The sequence below is a fragment of the Oreochromis aureus genome, linkage group 8 (genome assembly GCF_013358895.1).
Source record: "Oreochromis aureus strain Israel breed Guangdong linkage group 8, ZZ_aureus, whole genome shotgun sequence".
Taxonomy (NCBI): Eukaryota; Metazoa; Chordata; class Actinopteri; order Cichliformes; family Cichlidae; genus Oreochromis; species Oreochromis aureus.
This window is the reverse complement of record NC_052949.1, coordinates 29,983,031-30,004,001: the sequence shown is the minus strand read 5'-3', so window position 1 is coordinate 30,004,001 and position 20,971 is coordinate 29,983,031. Positions and strand designations below refer to the sequence as shown.

At 43.7% G+C, this 20,971-nt stretch overlaps 1 protein-coding gene across 4 annotated transcripts in view; it reads right to left on the bottom strand.

Moving 5' to 3' along the window:
• The window catches only part of jmjd1cb (jumonji domain containing 1Cb), a 112,734-nt gene that overhangs the window by 35,276 nt on the left and 56,487 nt on the right, over window positions 1-20,971 (bottom strand). For 3 of the 4 annotated variants that reach the window (XM_031739661.2, XM_031739667.2, XM_039616051.1), the window contains exon 3: window positions 6,189-6,302. In XM_031739661.2, the coding sequence (XP_031595521.1) occupies window positions 6,189-6,302 (114 nt within the window). Of the gene's footprint in view, window positions 1-6,188; window positions 6,303-12,690; window positions 12,945-20,971 lie in introns of those variants that run through there. The other variant, XM_031739675.2, reaches the window with a different exon arrangement.

Genomic DNA, 20,971 nt, shown 5'->3' with positions numbered 1-20,971 from the left:
GTGGTTAACAGCTGTCTCCTAAGCTTGCTCCTGTTCACTGTGTTTGTGCTGTTGAAGCATTTTAGGAGCATTAAATGATCACATAAAGTGAAATTCTACTCTGTGCTGTACTTGACAACCGTAAGTGAGAGTAACAAAAAGCATCTCTGCAGAAAGGTGGAGCGACAGATTGGAAACAATGTATGAAACATTCACTTAGTGTGTGTGTATCGTTTGGTCAGATTGGTGAGTCAGCACTAACAGTTTTATTATCTGGCTGCTGCTCTTCAGCTTCCACACAGACCACAATTTTCTAGTAACAGGGACACACACACACACACACACACACACACACACACACACACACACACACACACACACACACACACACACACACACACACACACACACACACACACACACACACACACACACACACACACACACACACACACACACACACACACACACAGAGAGAACTGAGCAGCAGCCTGGGTTGGCCCACTAAACACTGACTTCATTGTGCCGTTTATGCCAAACAGATTGTAGTCCCCGCCCCCTCCCACTCTCTTCTTCCTGTCCAACTCCAAAAATAAATAAATAAAACACTCTGAGGCTGCAGCGCACAGAGAGAGTGTGAGAGAGACACGACTGTTTTTACTAAAGAACGGGGAGCTCTGTGTGAACATGAGTGATTTAAGAATAGAGGAATTTGCATTGTGTGTGTGTGTGTGTGTGTGTGTGTTACAGCTCCGCTGCAGTCAGCACTGCCCCCCCCAACCTGACACTCCTTCCTTCCTTTGTTTCAGTCACCACTCATGTGGCAGACTGCGTAGTGTCAGTGTGTATATTCTAGTCATGTGGTTTATCATAAAGTGTGTATTCATTTGACTTCCTTTCAATATTATTTATATAGCACCAGATCACAATGAAAGTTGCCTCAAGGCGTTTAATAATGAAAGGTAAAGACCTCTACACTAATACAGAGAGGCCCAACAATCAAACGACCCCCTATGATCTGCTGCCACCAGCTGAGGGTGAGGGGAGGTCACCTGGTGATTCTAATCATCCACAGGTGTGAATGTGAATGCTCGTCTGTCTCTCTCCCCTGTGCCAGATTGGTGATCTGTCGATCATCAATCACCTCTCGCCCTATGGTAGCTGGGACAAACTCCAGCCCCCGCAAGCCTGATAAAGATAAGTGGAAGAGCATGGATGCATGGATGGATGGATGGATGGATGGATGGATGGATGCATGCATGGATGCATGGATGCATGGATGCATGGATGGATGCATGGATGGATGCATGGATGCATGGATGGATGCATGGATGCATGGATGGATGGATGCATGGATGCATGGATGGATGCATGGATGCATGGATGGATGGATTTACATGTCTAATTTTGATATACTGTATTTGCAGATTCAGTGGTTGTGTTGTTTACTCTAACAATCATGCTTCATAATTCATGCATAAAAGTTGTATGGTGTGTGGAAATCTATAAATCTATAAAACAAATCAAATCACAACTCAGGGAACACGGCAGCAGCTGATTCAACTTCTGTCTGACTGCAAACAACGACAACACAATACATGTTGCTTTTTCTGACTTGGCTTAAATATGAACTACTACACAAGACAGTGAGTGTAGAACAGAGTCTTCTCATTAGGTAGGCACTGAGTGGAACACACTGTTCCAGCCAACCTAATACAACAAACTGTGTTCAGCTGCACAGCACTGACACACGAACATAAACATCAAACCGCCTCACCAAGCACGCACAGCACAAGTGTGCATGCCTCAGTTACTCACTGTTTTGAAGCTATGGTGTCTACTGTATCTATGCAGACAGTGTTTGTGTGCTAATGTGGAGGTGTGAGTCAGTAGTGAGCGCTCACGTGCAAACATGTAAACTCAGAGGACAGACACTACACATGCTGGCTTATAGTCATGTTCAGGTTTGGCAGCGTTACATGGCTGCTGTATCCAGCCTAATTATGAATGACTCATTTTTCATTAGCAAATTAAATTTGGTTACAATGTGTACATCTGCTCAAAATCAACAAATCTGAAGTTCTTTTTTAGACTAAAGAAATCCTCTTGATGAAAATCATCATTCACATGAAGGCAGCAGGGAGGTCTGAGAGTTTCCATGCTACTCTTAATTGCTCTGAGCAGGTTAAGACAGGAAAGCCAGGAGGCTCATTTCAAATCAACACTCCTGCTTTAATGAGCCTTCTGTCCACAACAGAAATGAGACCAGTGTGGTTGGAGCACAGAGTAAAGTAAGAGGGAACGACATGGCCATTTTCATTTCAACTCATTAAAGAAAAGGCACTCGGGGGCACACACATATCAAAAGTAACAAAGTACTATGATTGTTCATCATTTTTATTAAGGCTGTTTCAGTTTCACCTCATTTTTATAGGCTGCTTCTTTTTTTCCAGCTACAGCCTTCAGGGGTTGCCACAGCGGATCATTTCCCTCCATCTCACCCTGTCCTCCGTATCCTCCTCTGTCGCATCGACCCTTCGCATATCTGCCTTCACTACATCCATGAAACTCTGGTTTTCTTTTTCCCCTGCCCAGTAGCTCCATATTCATCATCCTTTGTCCAGTATTTCCACCGTCCCTCCTTAGCACATGCCCAAACTGCCACTGCGATGGACTCGTTTCTAATCCCGTCCATGCTGCTCACTCCCAATGAACATCTGAGCATCTTCAACCCAGCCTCCTGTCTTTGTGTAAGAGCCTCAGCAACACCTGCTACTCTGTCTTGCTGGTAATGATTTTTATTTCTCTTCTCTGCCGTCTGCAAACGTCATAGTCCACAGACACTCCTGCATCACCTCATCTGTCAATCTGTCCATCAGCACTGCAAACAAGAAGGGGCTCAAAGCAGATCCAGGTGCAATCCACCAGCTGCACACTTTACCACTGTGTCGCTATCCCCGTGGATGCCCTGCACCATCCTCACATACTTCTCTTCTCCTGACTGCCTCATGCAGTACCACATTTACTCTCCTGGCACCATCATAGTCTCTCTAACTCCACGGGACAAAGTGCAGTTCCTTCTCACCTTCTCTATACTTCTTTATAAACACTCTCAAAGCAAACAGCACACCTGTAGTTCTGCCCACTGACCATCATATGGCTCTGTAGTTACTACAGTGTTGCACATCACCTTTGGTCTTTAAAAGCAGTAACAGTACACTTCTTCATGCATCCTCTCACTCTTCACTCATCATTATGTTTCCATCTGTATCCCTAATCAGCCAACCTCCTGTACAGCTTGATCTCTCTGCCTAGCCAGCTGATACAGGTCCTACTCCCGTTCCCTGGTATCCAGCCATACTTCTAGTCTCCCAGTACTCCTGTCTACTTTCTACATCTTCCTGACTTTTCTTTACTAATTCTAAACAGCGGCTCTTGCTCTGTAGACTCCAGAGGAAAAAGTTAGTAATGAGATCAAACACCTTCCTGGCAGTTTCCCTCACCACTTCAGCAGTACTTTATCAGTCATCTGGTGACTCTTCCCTACCACTCATAGCCCGTCTCAAATCTTCCCTGAATTCTGACCAACATTCTTTCTCCGTTAGTTTCCACCATTTAATCCAACCCCTTTGTCTTAGTTCACTTCCTCTTCTTGATTTCCAAACTCATCCTACAAACTACCATCTGACACGAGCCAGCTACACTCTCCCCTGGCAGCTACTGCCACCTCACAGTCTCTCTCTTTCAAATTGCAGCTTCCACTAATCATGTAGCCCACCTGTGTGTACATTCATCCGCTCTTAACTGTCACTCTATACTGACCACAGCTTTTTCGCAAAATCCACTACAATCTTGCCCTCCTGCGTTCCTCTCCTTATCGACCCAACACCATCAACCTCTGTTTAGGGGCGGCTGCAGCTCAGGAGGCAGAGCAGGACCATCTACCAACTGAAAGGTAAGTCAAGTCTGTATGCCCAATGTTCTTAGGCAGGATATTAAGACCAACCTGCGTCTAATGCGCCCATCGGAGTGTGACTGTTATCACAGATAACATTCACACTCTGTCAGTGTAATCATAGAAAGCACTTGGGCATTAAACAAGTGCTTGAATGAATGGATGAATGAGGCACGTAAAGAGATAAGTCTATTTACTTCCTGTGCCTGCGTGTCCAATGAGCTGCAGTCACCGATTTCTACTCACTGCCACTTTATCCAACTTACTCCAGAATGTCTTTTTCTTCTGACCCCAGCCTATGAGGAATACACCCTGACAACATTCAGCGCTACACATTTGATTTCCAGCCTTAGATTCATGATCGTATCTGACGCTCTTCACCTCCACATACTACAACCCAATCAGTAGGTCAGTGGATCAGTCCTCAGCTCATCCAGTCCAGTGCCTGCTCAATTTTTCTTCCCATCTAATAGTTTGAATGCACCTTCAGTATTCAGTTATATACCCAACTGAATACCCATCATAATGTCTGAAGGACACTGTTCACATTTCTTTGTTAAACATGACAAACAGTGGATTTTAAACTGTTGGTCAAACAAAACAAGGTGTTACTGATGTGTACTGTATAGTTTTCATCATCCAAGGTTCCTGCCTGGGTGTTGCAAACACAGTGACCCACTAAACATAAAGTAAAATTTTACAGACTTGTATATTAAGACTTTTTTATGTGTATTTTTTGTCAGATATAAACTACACACAATAGCTTTTGGCCTAAAATAGATGGATATCAGATACAGATCAACCTTACTTGACCACTTTTATCTGCAGTGTGGGTTTGTGTGTTAATGTAACAGGAGACCACTTAAAGCTTCCTGTTAAGTGTTTCTGCAGACAAACAGCCTGACGGACAACATGAAACTATAGAGAATCAAACAACATATATGACTTAATACTGTTTAACCTTCAGGTGATATGCTCACTAATTCCCAGGAGCTAAATCAATTATATGAAAGAGGTTAACATAGTGTGGTGTCCTCTCACATGTACAGCATGTGTTACTTTCTCTACTTTGGAAGTAAAAAAATTAGTTCCCTGCTGTCTGTCTCTGCTTTTCACACGTTCCCATTTCCAAACCACCCAACAAACATGATCATCTACATGACAAACACCAAGTGCTGAGGGTCAGGAGGCTTCACTCACAGTCCATCATCCTGCAATACCTGTTGACCAGCAGCAGAGGTTAACATGCACCCACGAGGCTGAGCCACCCTCCATAACTCAAAGGCAAAAAAACTCACTGGAGAGAAACACACACACACACACACACACACACACACACACACACACACACACACACACACACACACGATGAATGATTTAACTGACTGTAGTTATCTGATGAACAGTTGAAAAGTTGAAGTGTTTGCCAGCTCTTTATGTTTTTACTACTAATTTGTCACGTCTGTGTTAATCTGTGTGATAGCTCCACCCTGTCTCTCCACCACTCTTCCCAACAAGCCTCTCACTGACAGAAATGTCTTGCAGGATAAAAGTTCAGGACAGGAGATGAACAAGCATCACAAACTTGCCTATCGGTGCCACCCGCCCACACCCCCACATTATTTTAAAGGGTGTAGAAGTCCTGTGTATGCCCACACATGCCTGGACATGTATGTGTTTATCATAAGTGGAGATGAGACATGAAAGTCTAGAGAGTGAATATAAATCAAATAATAACTGTAACACATTATTGCATCAGCAGGGAAATTCCTTACACTGCTTATCAAGCTGTTCCTTTTACTATGACCACTGTTGATTTCATCACCATGTATGGCACAACTCGAAGTGCAATGACGTACTAGAAACTACAATGAAGAAGATGCTAAATTCTGCTTTTAGGTTAGTACTGCCAAGTGCAATGACTCATGCAACAAGATCCTAAAATATGTCTGATAAATACGTTTAAGATCACGAATAAGTGTGATCACAGCAAGAGGCAGGAATGCTGAACAAGTGACATGAAACAAAAATTTTTTTGAAACAAAATTTTTACCTGACTTTGAGACTTCTAATGAAAGCATGTGTGTAAAAGCAAATATCTCGAAATAGAAAGAAAAGCATGGCTGCCGGTGTAACTGCAACCTTCTTAGTCTCTGCATAATCAAAACAGCAAACACCAACACAGAGATATGAAAAATGCCCATCCACGAGTCCTGAGAGCCAGTGGGTACGATTCAGACTTAGTTGTGAATACCTGGTACGGATGGTAGGCCGAGTGGTCTGACAGGAAGTCCAGCTGTCGGTCCAATAAGAACTCCACTGCTGTTACTGAGGACAACAGGCGCTCCCCCACCACCGGCTTAAATGTCTGTAAAGAAAACACACATCACAGTCAACACCTGCAGTTATACAGTGGAGCAACTCCAATCATTTATATGTCACCAGAATATATTCAGATCTCAGTCTTTCATGGAAATATTCAATTCTACAATACATTTTAGGTACGATTCATTTTGGAGCTGCAGCTAACTGGGACGAAATCAAATGTCAGAAATGTAGGAAGAGGAAACGGGGAACGGAGTACGAGAGACAAATAACAGAGGAAAAGCACGAGCGGAGACATGATGAAGGGAGACAGAGACGGAGAGCAGGGCACCGAAGAGGAGCTCCAGAGTGATGAATAAATTAATGAGCAGAGGAAGTCTGACAGTTGAAAGGCAGTACGCTCCACTTTGATGTTACCGCTTTTACACAAAGACATCCACACGCTCTCTGACAATGTCAGCCTATGGCTCGAGCTCAGCTGCCCATGCTACGCAGAGACAGGCTACATCACATTAAACAGTATTTATAGATAGAAATATATGCGCTTATATTTCAGTGCCCGACGTCAGTCGACCAGTCACAGAACTATTTACATGGACGAATGAAAGAACGAGGGTCACGGCAGTGGGCGAGTGCATGTTTGTATATGTACACAGTAAGGGCTGGTGCTGCTGTGGGTTCATGGTTGCATAACAAGGCCAGTCTGGTGGAGAGATGAGAGATTAGAGGTGAACACCATGGCTACTGTGAAGCTCTCCTCCCGAACACACACCCACAGGAGGCAGAAGCACATCGTGTGTGTGTGCAACTCTATTTCTGTCCATGTAGATCATATTTCCAGCATTTATTAGCAGAATGCAAATGCAAGCACTGTATGTATTTAAGAGGGTTAGGCTTACAAATGTCACTAGTGTCCAGGATGACATACATGATCAGCATTTCTGACAGAGACCAGCAGGGTCTATCCAGGGTTCTTATGGCCCCTGGTGATGCAGGTTTACCCAGGTCCACCAAGCAGATCTGCCGTTTCTAGTCTTGCTTGTTTTTTCTGCTGGATTTACAAGATCGTCTCCAGCTGATCTTAGAAAGAAGAACTCAGGAGCAGGAAACGTGTCATCTGTATCTCAAATTCACAATCTTCCCCTTTTTATGGGAAGTATCGAATTAGTTATTAAAAAAAAAATCAATGACCAACACATTAGTCAGGACATTTTATAAAGTAACATACAGGAAATGATTTTACTTTGCAATACACGAGTTTCTAAAAAAAAAAAAACAGATACTGCCCAGCGTGCACTGTCAGGTTATTTCAAAGGATGCAACAGAAGGTTAAAAGTTTCACACGTATGTTTCATTATCACCACTAATGTCTCCAAAAACATTCACAGTTATGTGCGTGTCTTCTCAGACCCTCTTTTTGGTCTCTGTCCTTTGCCTCTTTTTGTCCTGCATGAGCAGCAGCTGGGCAGTTGGGATGGGGGCTAAATCTATTCCACCTGTGTCCACAAGAACTGTATTTATTTAGAGAATATTATTACATGTATATACGCTGCTTTAGTATCTGTCTATGGACGCCTCCATGACCAAACTGCATTATTTAGCAATGTAGGGCAACAGTAGAGGAAATGCAAAGGTTATGTGCAATTCACAGGTGCAAGACTGATGAGTCACAGTACTCTCAAGAGCATATTGTGAAAGAAAATTTCACTTGTGCCAGTGTAGCTCAGCGGGTAAGCAGCAACCACATGCTGAACGGCCACAGAGCAGTGTCCTGGGTTCAAGTCTGACCTGCTCTCTCTTGTCCTCGTCATCATTGTCACTATCTAATTAAAGCAAATGCCAAAAAAAACAATATTTAAAAAAAATTAAAAAATCCCTTGTATCAGTTCCAGTTAATATTGAGCACAATTCACGTTGATTCAAGCCGAATTTCAAAACTGGCTCAACAGTTCTGAAAGCTCGGCCATCGAAAATTCACATCGAGCCCCGATTCAGGTCTCAAAACGTATTTTATTTATTTCTGTTTCCATGTGAATAAAAAAACACTTTGTTTGTGTCTAAAGACATCAACAAAAACTAATATGAGTTTATTTAAAAATGAACAGATGCTTGTATCAAGTATCAGTTGATTGAGATTCATCTCAGGTCCTAAAAACATGACGAGATTATGTTTTTACATCATCAATGGTAAATAACTGAGACTTATAACTGCGGGATTAAGATTAAATTAAAGAGTAAAAGTTTTTAAATAAACCTGGAATTGTCTCTCTCTGAAAGGACTTCAGTTCCTCCATCTTCTTTAAAACACTGCACACTGATTTCAAGACAGGCAGAAGGTGGAAGACTTTATGGTCAATGTAGAAAACCCATCAAAACCAATGAACTTGCATGCCCACACATGCACACATGCACGCACACATGCATGCGCACACACACACGCACACATCCACACACACACACACACACGCATGCACGCACACACACAGACACACACTGCTGTGTGTCTATAATTGACAGAAGTTCAATAGATTGTAAAGGAGAATGAAGAGGAGATTATGAGCTCATGCCTCGCTAAGAAACCTCGAGAGGTTACCGCACACAAGCTTCAAGGAAGCCACTGCCTCATCAAAGACTGAGCGAGCATCAGAAAAAGATTGCATCAAATTAAAACACACACGAGAAGTTTTCTCTCTACTTCTCCGTATCAATAAGATGTACAATGACTGCTCAGCCAGGGGAACCTACACGTGCAAACAACATCCCTCAATCAGTGAATTATTCAGTGCTGGTAGGAGACACTGAGAGATGTGCATTCAGATATGCATTCGAACATTTGGTATGTTTAGTCAGTCTCATTAAAGTTGTTTGTCTTACTGTTTTTAGCACGCTTCCACTGAAGGGTCAATGTGTCAGGAGTTGAATCAACAATAAGTAATGGCCCACAGCATCCATATAAATGCACTGGTGCGTCTTCTGTGTACAGTGGGCACATTATGACACAGCTGTGCTATAGAATACTGTACGAGTGCTGAATAAACAAACTTAGTGTACATGCTCATTTACAGATCTCATCTGCTTTGATCACGTTACACATGCATGCATATATTTAAGTGTTTTTTACCAGCTGGAAATGTCCAGCTGGGAGCTTTTGGGAACGCTTTGGAAGTGCAGAGTTTTTACAGCTGAGATATTGTGTATCATAGCAACTAAAGTATGTGTGGAAGTGAAATGTTACCCTCAATGACTGCTAGTTACCCGATGAACCCATGAAGAGTGAAACATTCTTTAACCATCACTTTGTAAATGAATATCATAGTAGACTGGTGATATCCACATGTCCACAGGTAAATATTTACTTAAATTTAGCAATGTGTTGATAATTTCACAAACTATACTGTCGCTGTCAACAATTATTCTAAATTTTATTAAATAACTCAAAAGCAGCATAGTGCAAAGCTGGGTTTGCACTAGGAAAGTTTAACCCAGCACTGTCCTTGAGTACTCCCACATTACTGTGTGGCAAAGCCTGAACAGCTACAGAGGTGCATCTCTGCTACATCAGACTGCTGTTTGTTCTATGGTACGGTGGTTTTGTCTGCCTGCATATGTATGCATGCATAGCATTTCTCTTTACTTATGTACAGCCTACAGAGACGGGTTTCATGCTTCTGTGCAGTCTGTCATAGCTTGAGCCTGCATAGGTTTTATTTATAGGTATTATTATTGTAGGGTCTACCTTACAAAATAAAGCGCCTTGAGGCGACTGTTGTTGTGATTTGGTGTTGTATAAATACAACTGAATTGAATAGGTTGAATGCTAACTAGCTGACATGGGCCCAAAAAGGGGACAGAGCGACGCTCTCCTCCTGTTAGAGTTCACCAGGAACGGGAAAACGCTGAGCTGAACGTTGCCCAGGTTGCTTTTCTGGCAGCCTTCAGCCTTTCTATATTTTCGGTTCAAGTGTTTATTGTATTCCTCTTGATAAGAATCAGTAGGTTCTCTATTGGCTTCAGGTTAGGCAAGGTGGCTGGCCAATCAAGCACAGTCTCGCAGTCAGCCAATCACTGGTAGTAGTTGTGGCACTCTGACCAGCTCGTCAGCAGAAGAAAACAGGAAATGCTCTAAATGTTCCTGGTAGGTGGCTGCGCTGTCTTTGACTTTGATAAGACATAGTGGACCAATCAGCATCAACAAAAGCGCATGATACAGCATCTCAAATCATGACAGACTGGAAACTGTACACTGTACAGCAGTCCCTCACTTATCGCGTTACGCTCTAAAAATAACCTGCGATAAGTGAAATCTGCAAAGTCAGCTTTATTTTTTACAATTATTATAGATGTTTTAAAAACCCGTCACCACACACTTTATACACTTTTCTCAGACAGGCATGAACATTTTCACACATTTGTCTGTTGTTTAAACACAAAGTTCAAACCTTTGTAGAAAAATAAGTCCAGTATTATATTATAATCTGAAAAATACAGTAACTTCTAGGGCTGGGCCATATCATACTGTTCACGGTAATACCGGTATAATGTTAGGAAACGATAAGAAAACGATAAGAAAATGAAATATTGCGATAGAATATGGGTAAAACGCGCATGCGCAGTGCCTTTGTTTTCATACGCACATGGCGGAAAAAGCACGGCGGCGACGGAGAATGAGAAGGGGGAAAGCGGCTCGTTGAATGAAACCGATGAACCAGAACTGGTTTGTAAAAATGCTGCAACTTCTGTGATGTGGAACTTTTCGTCGACATTGTTGTGTTTGTTGGGGAGAAAACAAACAGTGCAGCACTTCAGAGTCACACTGTAGCGATCAAAGATTTATGTAAATTTGACAAGCTGAACGCTTTCTGTACTTTCTGACACACGGCACGAGATTGACTGACAAAGGTCTACAGCCACAGAACACAATGCGCTGTAAAAACAACAAAACAAAAAACATGCGAAATTGCACAAAAATAATCTGCGAAACAGCGAGGAAGCGAAAGGTGAACCGTGTTATAGCGAGGGACCGCTGTACTTCAAAGAATCTTCCTCCACCGGGGACAACATGGCACAACTGTGCTCTACACAACAGCACAAACAACACTCTGCTGGACACAGACATGACTCTACCTGAACGTGAAATGACCTTTAAATCCAAATGAGGCTCAACTGTAAGTGAAAACCTCTCTTAGTATCAGCGATATATTCTTCCAAACGCTGCATACGAGCAGTTCAGCTCCCTGAATAACAACATCGTAGTCTGTAGGTTTTCTACACAAAGAGCAGAACATGTTGGGCACTTTTCATGTTTGCGATCTCTAAAAAAAGCAGAAGATTTATAAGATTTGTAAATCTGATCTTGGTGCAGTGCTGCATTGATGAGCAGTGTTGTCTAAGTGGGTCACACACACAACGGTTTCTACCCAAGAAATCCACAGGCTGTGTTCAAAGCTACTCATTACTTTGATGGTAGATGACTGGAGTTATCAAACCAAACTGCTGTCGTTCATAGTAATGAGCCGTTTACCTCAGCTGCTGGAGGTCGAGGCCTTTCTGTCAATCAGGCCTGTAACTATGACAGGACTTTATTTTACACTCATTACATGTGCCCTGCAATTTGATACAAGGAAGAGATATGCAATATTGCATAATCTCACAGCATATGCCTTTAATAAATTGTAGAATTTATTATATAAAAATTATTTGTATAATAGTTTATAATAAACTCCTTTCATGCTTTGGCTGGATTTCACCTTTAGCACAGACCGCATGCATAAATATCCACAGCTCTTTAAGCTGTCTCATCATTACCGTCACTCTTCCACATCCACAGCGATATGCTAATCTAATTCTCTTGTAGTTTTGGAGAAGCAAACAGGATCAGCCGATCCTGGATCACCCAGCTGAGAGAGGGAGCTGCCTACATGTTCCTGGTTTGTCTCAAGTGTAAAGTTCTCACTTCTTCTAACTGCGATTTCTGTCCCAGTTCACAAAAACAGATGAAATTACTGCTAAAAACATTTTAGTAACAGTAGTTACCACTGACCAGTATCCCATGTGATTATGAATCACACGCGCCGTATACTGGAACACCTGTGTTAATACAGCATTTTATATTTGTTCATTACAGCTCTAATGGCAGCTTCTGCTCCACAGCAGTCATTACAGATGTAGGCCGGGCAAAGTGCGTGACATTTTTTGGAGCAGGTATAAGTGAAGGTAGAAAAAGCAGCTCTCCAACAGACAAACACCCCAGAAGTCAACATCTAGGACAGAGCAGCATTCCCAGAATAGAAGCTCTGGGAGGTTTTTCACAGTTCACAGCCAGTGTGTGTTACTCAAATCTGTTACTTCATCAATCAAACTCAGCCCTGCTTCAAAATGTAAACCACAATGATTCTTACAAAACAGCAGAGGATATAAAAGTGTAACATTACCTCTGTCCTCCGTGTCCAAACTAACACTGAGAAGCGATGGCTTTGGAGAAAAACTAGCTTTGATCCAGCAACCGGGGCAGAGACAGGAAGAAAGAAAAGAAAAGGATGACGAAGTAAAAAAGAACGGGCGAGGAAGAGCAACAGAGTGCGGTTTCCTCCTGTGGTAAGAAGAGACAGATGGCCAAGAGGGAGAGAGAGCAGAGCGGAGGACTAGCTACACAGCCGACATTTTAACTGCTGCTGACGCAAGGAGGGAGAGAGATGAGAGAGGAGAGGGAGGGAGGAACAGAGGCAGGGCCGGCTGACACACACTTCCTCTCTCGCTCTCTCTGTGTGACGCAGGACTGTCCTATTTCCTCACAACGCTCTTTGACTGAGTGTCTTTCACTTTCTCTCCACGCCTTTCAGATTTTTCCCTCTCCACCGACCTGCCTCACTCCTGCTCCTCACTTCCTTCCCCCTTCAGCTCTGTTTCATTCAATACAAGTTTACTGACAATCGCGTGTTTACAAAATGACAACATAGCAGGAAGGAGACAATACTACTTGTGCTATTACTCCTGCTATTATTAGCACTCCATTCAGTATTAATAGCAGGCGGCTAAATTCACCAGATGCTGGCAAAATGTTGCCCAGGACAGAGTTGCTGATCTAACGTGTAGGAAGCAGTGACAGCATGCAGGACTGGCTGTGCTCAGAGGAGACAACAGCAACTCACCCTGTTACCTTCACATCCTCCAGGGCTGCTTAACATTTTAGCTCATAATTTATTTCTCACATTAGGCAAAACAACAGTTCCCAAATGTGCCACTTATCTACAGCATTCATGTCGAAACAGACCAACCAGCATTTAGAAAATGAGCTTTTTTTGGCCATCCTGCCTCTGTACACAACCAGGTGGATTTCATAGCACACAAGATGTGACTGTAAGAGTTTACTTGAACTCTTTAATGATTACACCCTTTTTTACATTTTAAATGACCCCATTTCTCCCTATACATAAGGCAAAATCAATAAAATACAGTTATCCAGTGTTTAATGATGAAACTACAACAGATGATTTACCAACATAGGTAGCAGCCAGCCTCATTCATCACTCTTAGGACTGCCGTAAAACCTGATTGGAGTGTTTGAAAAAGCTCATTTATTCAAAGTAAGCAATCAGCTGTTCAGTGACAATCGTTTCTAAAACCCTGGAGAGAAACGGATGTTTAGACATGGGACCAAGGTTATCCAAAGAATGAGGGTCAAAGAGGTTTTTTTATTAAATAGGTTGCATGATTGCACTATTTAAAACAAAACAAGGACAGAATAGATGAAACACTTTCTCTAGGAGGAAGGATTAACTCTATAAAAATGTGCATACTCCCTAAACTTTATCAACTTAGATAGTCGGGTATCTCAGTTTATATGGAAGACAAAACAACCACGGATAAGGAAAGAAACCCTACAGCTACCTCAGACAATTGGTGGCCAATCCCTTCCAAATTTTCTACACTATTATTGGGCAGCAAATATTAGGCCATTGCTTTAGTGGATGAATGGAGCCAGATTCAGCTGGGTAGATCTGGAGGAGAGCTCAACTAAACAAACTTGTCTTGCACCTCTACAGATTATTCATTCATTTCAAATCTGGAATCAATTCAAAAGAGCCTTTAATCTTCCTGAGCTGTGGCTTGCTGCTCCAATAAGCAGAGCCCACCTGTTTACACCGTCAGTTAGAGACGAAGTATTTGGTGGCTGGCTCGAGTCAACAGGAGATAACAGGTTTGCTTCCTTTGCAGAGTCGTCTCAAAAGTTTCATTTACATAGGCTCCAGTTTTTTTTAAAGATATTTGCAGATTAGATGTTTTGTCTCATCTAATCCTGGATGTTACCCTGAGCACCTTCCACTTCTCTGATGGACCTGATACTTAAAGGGCCTTAAACATAGATGGGAGGGGGGACTGGGAGAAACAATACCAGAGAAAACGTGACTACAGGTTTTGAAGATCATCTCCACCTCATCAGTGTCTCTTAGGCACAAGGTCGCACATCGTCTCCACTGGTCTAAGGATAAACTTTCAAGGATCAAGACTGATGTGGACCCCAGCTCCATCCACTCTACTGCTCATGTTTTGGTTGTGTCCAAAGTTACATGGAGTTCAATCTTTGAGACTTACTTCAAAATTACAGGACAAACAACCCACCAACCCCTCTGATTTCACTGCTTGATGTGATTCCTGTGATCCATCTCTGAATAAGTGTGATTCGAACACGACTGCGTTCTCCTCTTTGCTGGCCAGAAGGCCTATTCTGACCAGGTGGAAGGACCCTCGACCCCCAACATTTGGAAGTGGATTAGAGACGTGATGAGCCACATTAGAGAAGATTAGGTTCACCATCAGAGGGTGTGCTGGAAAATTTCATGCTTCATGGCAACCATTCATTGGTTATGTTGAGATTATGTCAGCCTGTGATGATTATGTTGTGTTGGATGTGTATAGCCCAGTGCCCCGCTGTCTGACATGTCTACAGTTTTGTGCATACCCTGAGTATATATCAGTGTTTGATTTTCTGTTTTTACGTGAGATCTGGTCTCATGGGGAGGGAAGCGGTGGGAGTAACGCTGTACGTTTACCTGCGTATGTTTATGTGTTTAACTGCTGGAAAAATAATAAAAAACAGCTGGATCAAAAAGAAGATGAGTGCCCCAATGCTGAACCCACCCACAGCATCACGCTTGGATTTATCAGCTGACCACAAACCAGATTTAGTAATCTGTCCATTGCTGCTCAGCAGGTTTATCCTCTGTGACTGTAACAGCACATACACTGGCCCAGGTCCTGGTCCGTCTAACACACACACTCACAGAGACACAGACACACACATTAAGTCTTGTACAACAACCAACCAAAAACTGAAACGGCTAAATCAAACAGCGTTGCCGACACGTTCAGGTGTAGGATCCACATGTGCAGCAGGAACATTGTAATCTACTTTCTATTTCTCAGCTTTACTAAACATGTGTGGTGCTGTTATCGCTCATCAAAGTGAGTGGACTGAACTGCTTCAGCAAAAGGAGACAAACGTTTCATCTGCAGCCTGCACTACATAAAGGTAAGCTCTAATTACACATGCACACACAGATCCACAGGAGGCAGGAGATTACACTAGCCCTGCTCCATCTGCTCAGGGGGGGAGAAAGAGGGAGAGGAGGGGCTTTTTATTGACCCAATTTCAACCAAAACTACATCTGACGCGGTTGACTGGTTCCTCTCCAGGCTGGCTAACAAGCCTACAAGCAAGGCACGAGGCCCAAACTGTTTCAGGTCTGTGCATGTAGCCGCACTCCACAACTACACACATGCTGAGTGGAAGGACAGATAACCTATAAAGGCAGGCACAGCGTAGAGAGTCAGCTTTCAAAGGAGAGAGCTGCACGACAGACACACACAGACACACACACAGACACACACACACTCCTTTGTTCTCCTGTCATGATGAACAGAGCCAGTACAGTTGCCAGATAACAAGAATGCCTGCTGATACTCATTTGTGTGTGTGTGTGTGTGTGTGTGTGTGTGTGTGTGTGTGTGTGTGTGTGTGTGTGTGTGTGTGTGTGTGTGTGTGTGTGTTTTGCAGAGTGGGCAACTGTTGCTAGGTAACATAGCATGACTTGAGCAGTCTGTAGCCAGGAAGGAGAGTCGAGTCAAACAAAGATCTAACATACACACATTCATTCACTTTAGGCATCCTTATATAAATCATCGATTTCAGCTCTCATATCAGACACTCTGTCCTTTGTTTGTTCTTTGTCTAAAAACTGTGGTAAAATAAAATGTGTCAAACAAACTATTTTCTTTATTCTTTCAGTAATACAGGAATGTTTAAGTGTGTGTTTTGATAGAGATATGATAGAGGATGAGGGACCTATGGATTCTTCGATACCCAACATCCACAATGACGGCGAAACAACTAGTAGCTCAGTGTTCCAACATTCGAAAGAAGGGACTGCTATCACAGCTAGAGATTGACGAGGTACAACATAAATGCTACGGCAAGGAGGAGTCAGGACGCCAGTCAGGGGGGAGATATCATCACCCCCACCCGAGATTGGGTACATAGCCCCAAGTGCGATAAGAGAAGGATCGTTGAGTGCCAGAGGCAATGCTCAGTGGCTAGTGGATCTGAGGGCAGACCATAGCGACCTCCCTGGTCCAGTAACCATCACAGTGGCAGATATCCAAGAAAGGGTCTCCAGTATGAAGAGTTGGACAGCACCAGGGCCCGACATGGTTCACGCCTACTGGCTGAAGAAGCTGACTGCACTCCACGAGCGTCTGGCAGCACAAATGAACCAGCTGCTAGTTCCATGTAGTACTACATGGAAGCTCCTGTCAGGCATCATAAGATGAACAGGCACATGGGTCAATACATGAGCGGGGCACAGAAAGGGATTGGCAAGAATACCAGAGGCGCAAAACACCAGCTACTGGTAGACAGAACAGTCAGCCGAGACTGCAAGACCAGACTGACCAACCTGTGCACTGCCTGGATTGATTACAAGAAGGCCTATGACTCAATGCCCCACAGCTGGATACTGGAATGCCTAGAATTGTACAAGATCAACAGGACCCTAAGAGCCTTCATCAGGAACTCAATGGGGATGTGGCGTACAACACTGGAGGCCAACTTCAAGCCCATAGCACAAGTCACCATCAAGTGCGGGATCTACCAAGGAGATGCTCTGTCCCCACTGCTGTTCTGCATAGGCCTGAACCCCCTCAGTGAGATCATTAACAAGACTGGCTACGGATACCGACTACGAAACGGAGCAGTTGTCACCCACCTCCTGTACATGGATGACATCAAGCTGTATGCCAAGAGTGAACGAGACATCGATTCACTGATACACACTACCAGGCTATACAGCAATGACATTGGAATGTCGTTCGGACTGGAGAAGTGTAGTCGGATGGTAACAAAAAGAGGGAAGGTAGTCAGAACTGAGGGGATTGAACTACCAGAAGGCAACATTGCAGACATAGAGGACAGTTACAAGTACCTGGGGATCCCATGCGCGAATGGGAACCATGAAGAGGCCGCTAGGAAAGCTGCAACCACCAAGTAGCTGCAGAGGGTCAGGCAAGTCCTGAGGAGTCAGCTGAACGGTAAGAACAAGATCCGGGCCATCAACACCTACGCCCTGCCCGTGATCAGGTACCCTGCTGGGGTAATAGGCTGGCTAAAGGAGGAGATAGAAGCCACTGACATAAAGACAAGAAAGCTCCTTACCATGCATGGAGGGTTTCACCCCAAGTCCAGCACCCTGAGGCTGTACGCTAAGCGGAAGGAAGGGGGCCGGGGACTGGTGAGTGTCAGCACCACAGTCCAGGATGAGACAAGAAACATCCACGAATACATCACGAAGATGGCCCCAACTGACAGCGTGCTCAGTGAATACCTCAGGCAGCAGAAAGGCGAGGAACCATCATGGAAGGACAGGCCCCTGCACGGTATGTACCACCGGCAGATAGAGGAGGTGGCTGATATCCAGAAATCCTACCAGTGGCTGGACAAAGCTGGACTGAAAGACAGCACAGAGGCACTAATCATGGCAGCACAAGAACAAGCTCTGAGTACAAGATCCATAGAGGCTGGGGTCTATCACACCAGGCAAGACCCCAGGTGCAGGCTGTGTAAAGATGCCCCAGAGACAATCCAGCACATAACAGCAGGGTGTAAGATGCTAGCAGGCAAGGCATACATGGAACGCCATAACCAAGTGGCCGGCATAGTATACAGAAACATCTGTGCCGAATATGGCCTGGAAGTCCCGAGGTGAAAACGGGAGACACCCACTAGGGTGGTGGAGAATGACCGAGCTAAGATCCTGTGGGACTTCCAGATACAGACGGACAAAATGGTGGTGGCTAACCAACCGGACATAGTGGTGGTAGACAAACAGAAGAAGACGGCCGTAGTGATCGATGTAGCGGTTCCGAATGACAGCAATATCAGGAAGAAGGAACACGAGAAGCTGGAGAAATACCAAGGGCTCAGAGAAGAGCTCGAGAGGATGTGGAGGGTGAAGGTGACGGTGGTCCCCGTGGTAATCGGAGCACTAGGTGCGGTGACTCCCAAGCTAGGCGAGTGGCTCCAGCAGATCCCGGGAACAACATCGGAGATCTCTGTCCAGAAGAGCGCAGTCCTGGGAACAGCTAAGATACTGCGCAGGACCCTCAAGCTCCCAGGCCTCTGGTAGAGGACCCGAGCTTGAAGGATAAACCGCCCGCAGGGGCGTGCTGGGTTATATATATATATATATATATATATATATATATATATAGATATATAGATATAGATATATATATATATATAGATATATAGATATATAGAGATATATATATGTAGAGATATATATATAGAGATAGATAGATAGATACACACACACACCTTTACCTTCCTTACCCCACCAACCAGTAAACTCTCCCCTCCCTCTTGTATCATGTGGCCAATGGATTTCACTACATCTTTGAAGGCAGTCTGCAGTGAGGCTCTTTAATGAGTTCACACAGTGCTCCCTGGTAGATACAGAGATGATGTAATAGCTGGATCAGAGATGCAACAGAGGGTTTAATGTGAACACAGAGAGGCTGAGCAGACAGACAGACGTACAGCACAGGACAACTAAGACTTAAGAACATCAGTCCCTGTCTCACCCTTTAAACACCAGTCTCCCTCCCTCTCTCTCTCTCTTAGTGATACTGTCTTCCTCCCTGCTGGATCTCTCTGTGGTTTCAGATGTGTTTTTGTGTCAGAGCTGGAGAAGCTCACAGCAGAACTGTACCAAATAAATCAAAACATCTCACAGCTGGATGACGGAGCTAATAACTGCTTTTTAAAAGCTAAAATGTAACCACGTATGCCAACTAACACGAAAAAAGAGTTCAGCTGAAAGCCTTTATGTGAATGTGTGTTTTGTTCAAGATGGCTGATATCAGGCCCATGTGTGCCAAGAGGCCATGTAACAGGATTGCTTCATTATTTCCTCTGCTGTTGTGTAACGCTGGCGTTTTGCTTCAGTAACAGGGTCGTGTCAGTGGAGGAGTGGGTGGTGGGGCGCAGTGTGTCACTGTGGAGAAACCAGAACAGTACAAACCTCTGTGGATGAACACAACCACCATGAGCTGTGTGTGTGTGTGTGTGTGTGTGTGTGTGTGTGTGTGTGTGTGTGTGTGTGTGTGTGTGCGCCATGCTGCTGCTCTATAGTAAAACATTTAGTTACTAATGGACTTTCCTACAACAGTACTGCAGAAACTTCATCGGATTTCTCTCAAACTGTGTTTCAATACTGCACCAATCAGGTGTTTCATTTTCAAGATCACTCACAGATATTTCAGTCTACCTTTATTTGCATTTACTTTATAAAATCTTCTATATAATGTCTTTAAAGTGTCTCCTCTTCCACAATGTGCCAGTCCAGTCACATTTCCCTGTTTCTAACTCTGTTAACACAAACCAACCAACTGCTGGGTTACATAACTGAGGCTAAATGCAGCTTCTGAACAGCTTCAGTCACACTGAGTGAAGTTGCACTGGTGCAGTGAGTGCTCAGGTAGAGCAGAAACGTGCTAAATAGGAACCAGTCAATTTACCATTTAACTTATTCAAAGGCAATCAACACCTTCCACTACACCGGGTTAAGAGTTGCATGGACACTGTCAGTGTGCATAACATGTCTAAATTCTCCCTGGATGACAAAAGATTTCCTCATCAAACACTGTGGACGTCACAAACACACTCTGTGATGTAAATGCACTAAAAGCAACAGATGGTGTCCTGGCCCAGTCCTCAGGGACGGTGCTGTGAAACAGTGGACTATCCCCACCTGCCTTAGGACATCCACTACAGTGCCAGCTCCCAACATCCTGGTGTAAACTGTCTCAGTGACTACAGACCAGTGGCTCTAATAACAACAATCAAAAGCCCTGAGAGGCTGATCTTCAAGTTCAGTCAACACACTCTTCTCTGAAAGCAGACACACTAAAAACCAACAACATAACAAATCTATCCATTCAATACTATTCACTGTTACTTATTATTTACACAAAACCAATGCTTTTAGAGAACTATTATGGTCATTTTTATTTTGTTTAGCTGAGACAAAAAAACAAAAATCTTGACAGTTACTATTAAAACATCACAGAGGGAAAGGGCACAAAGACATGGTGGCACTAAAGTGCTCCAGCCAAAGCTCAGTGCAAGGAAAGGAAATAAGCATGATCTCACTAAAGAGG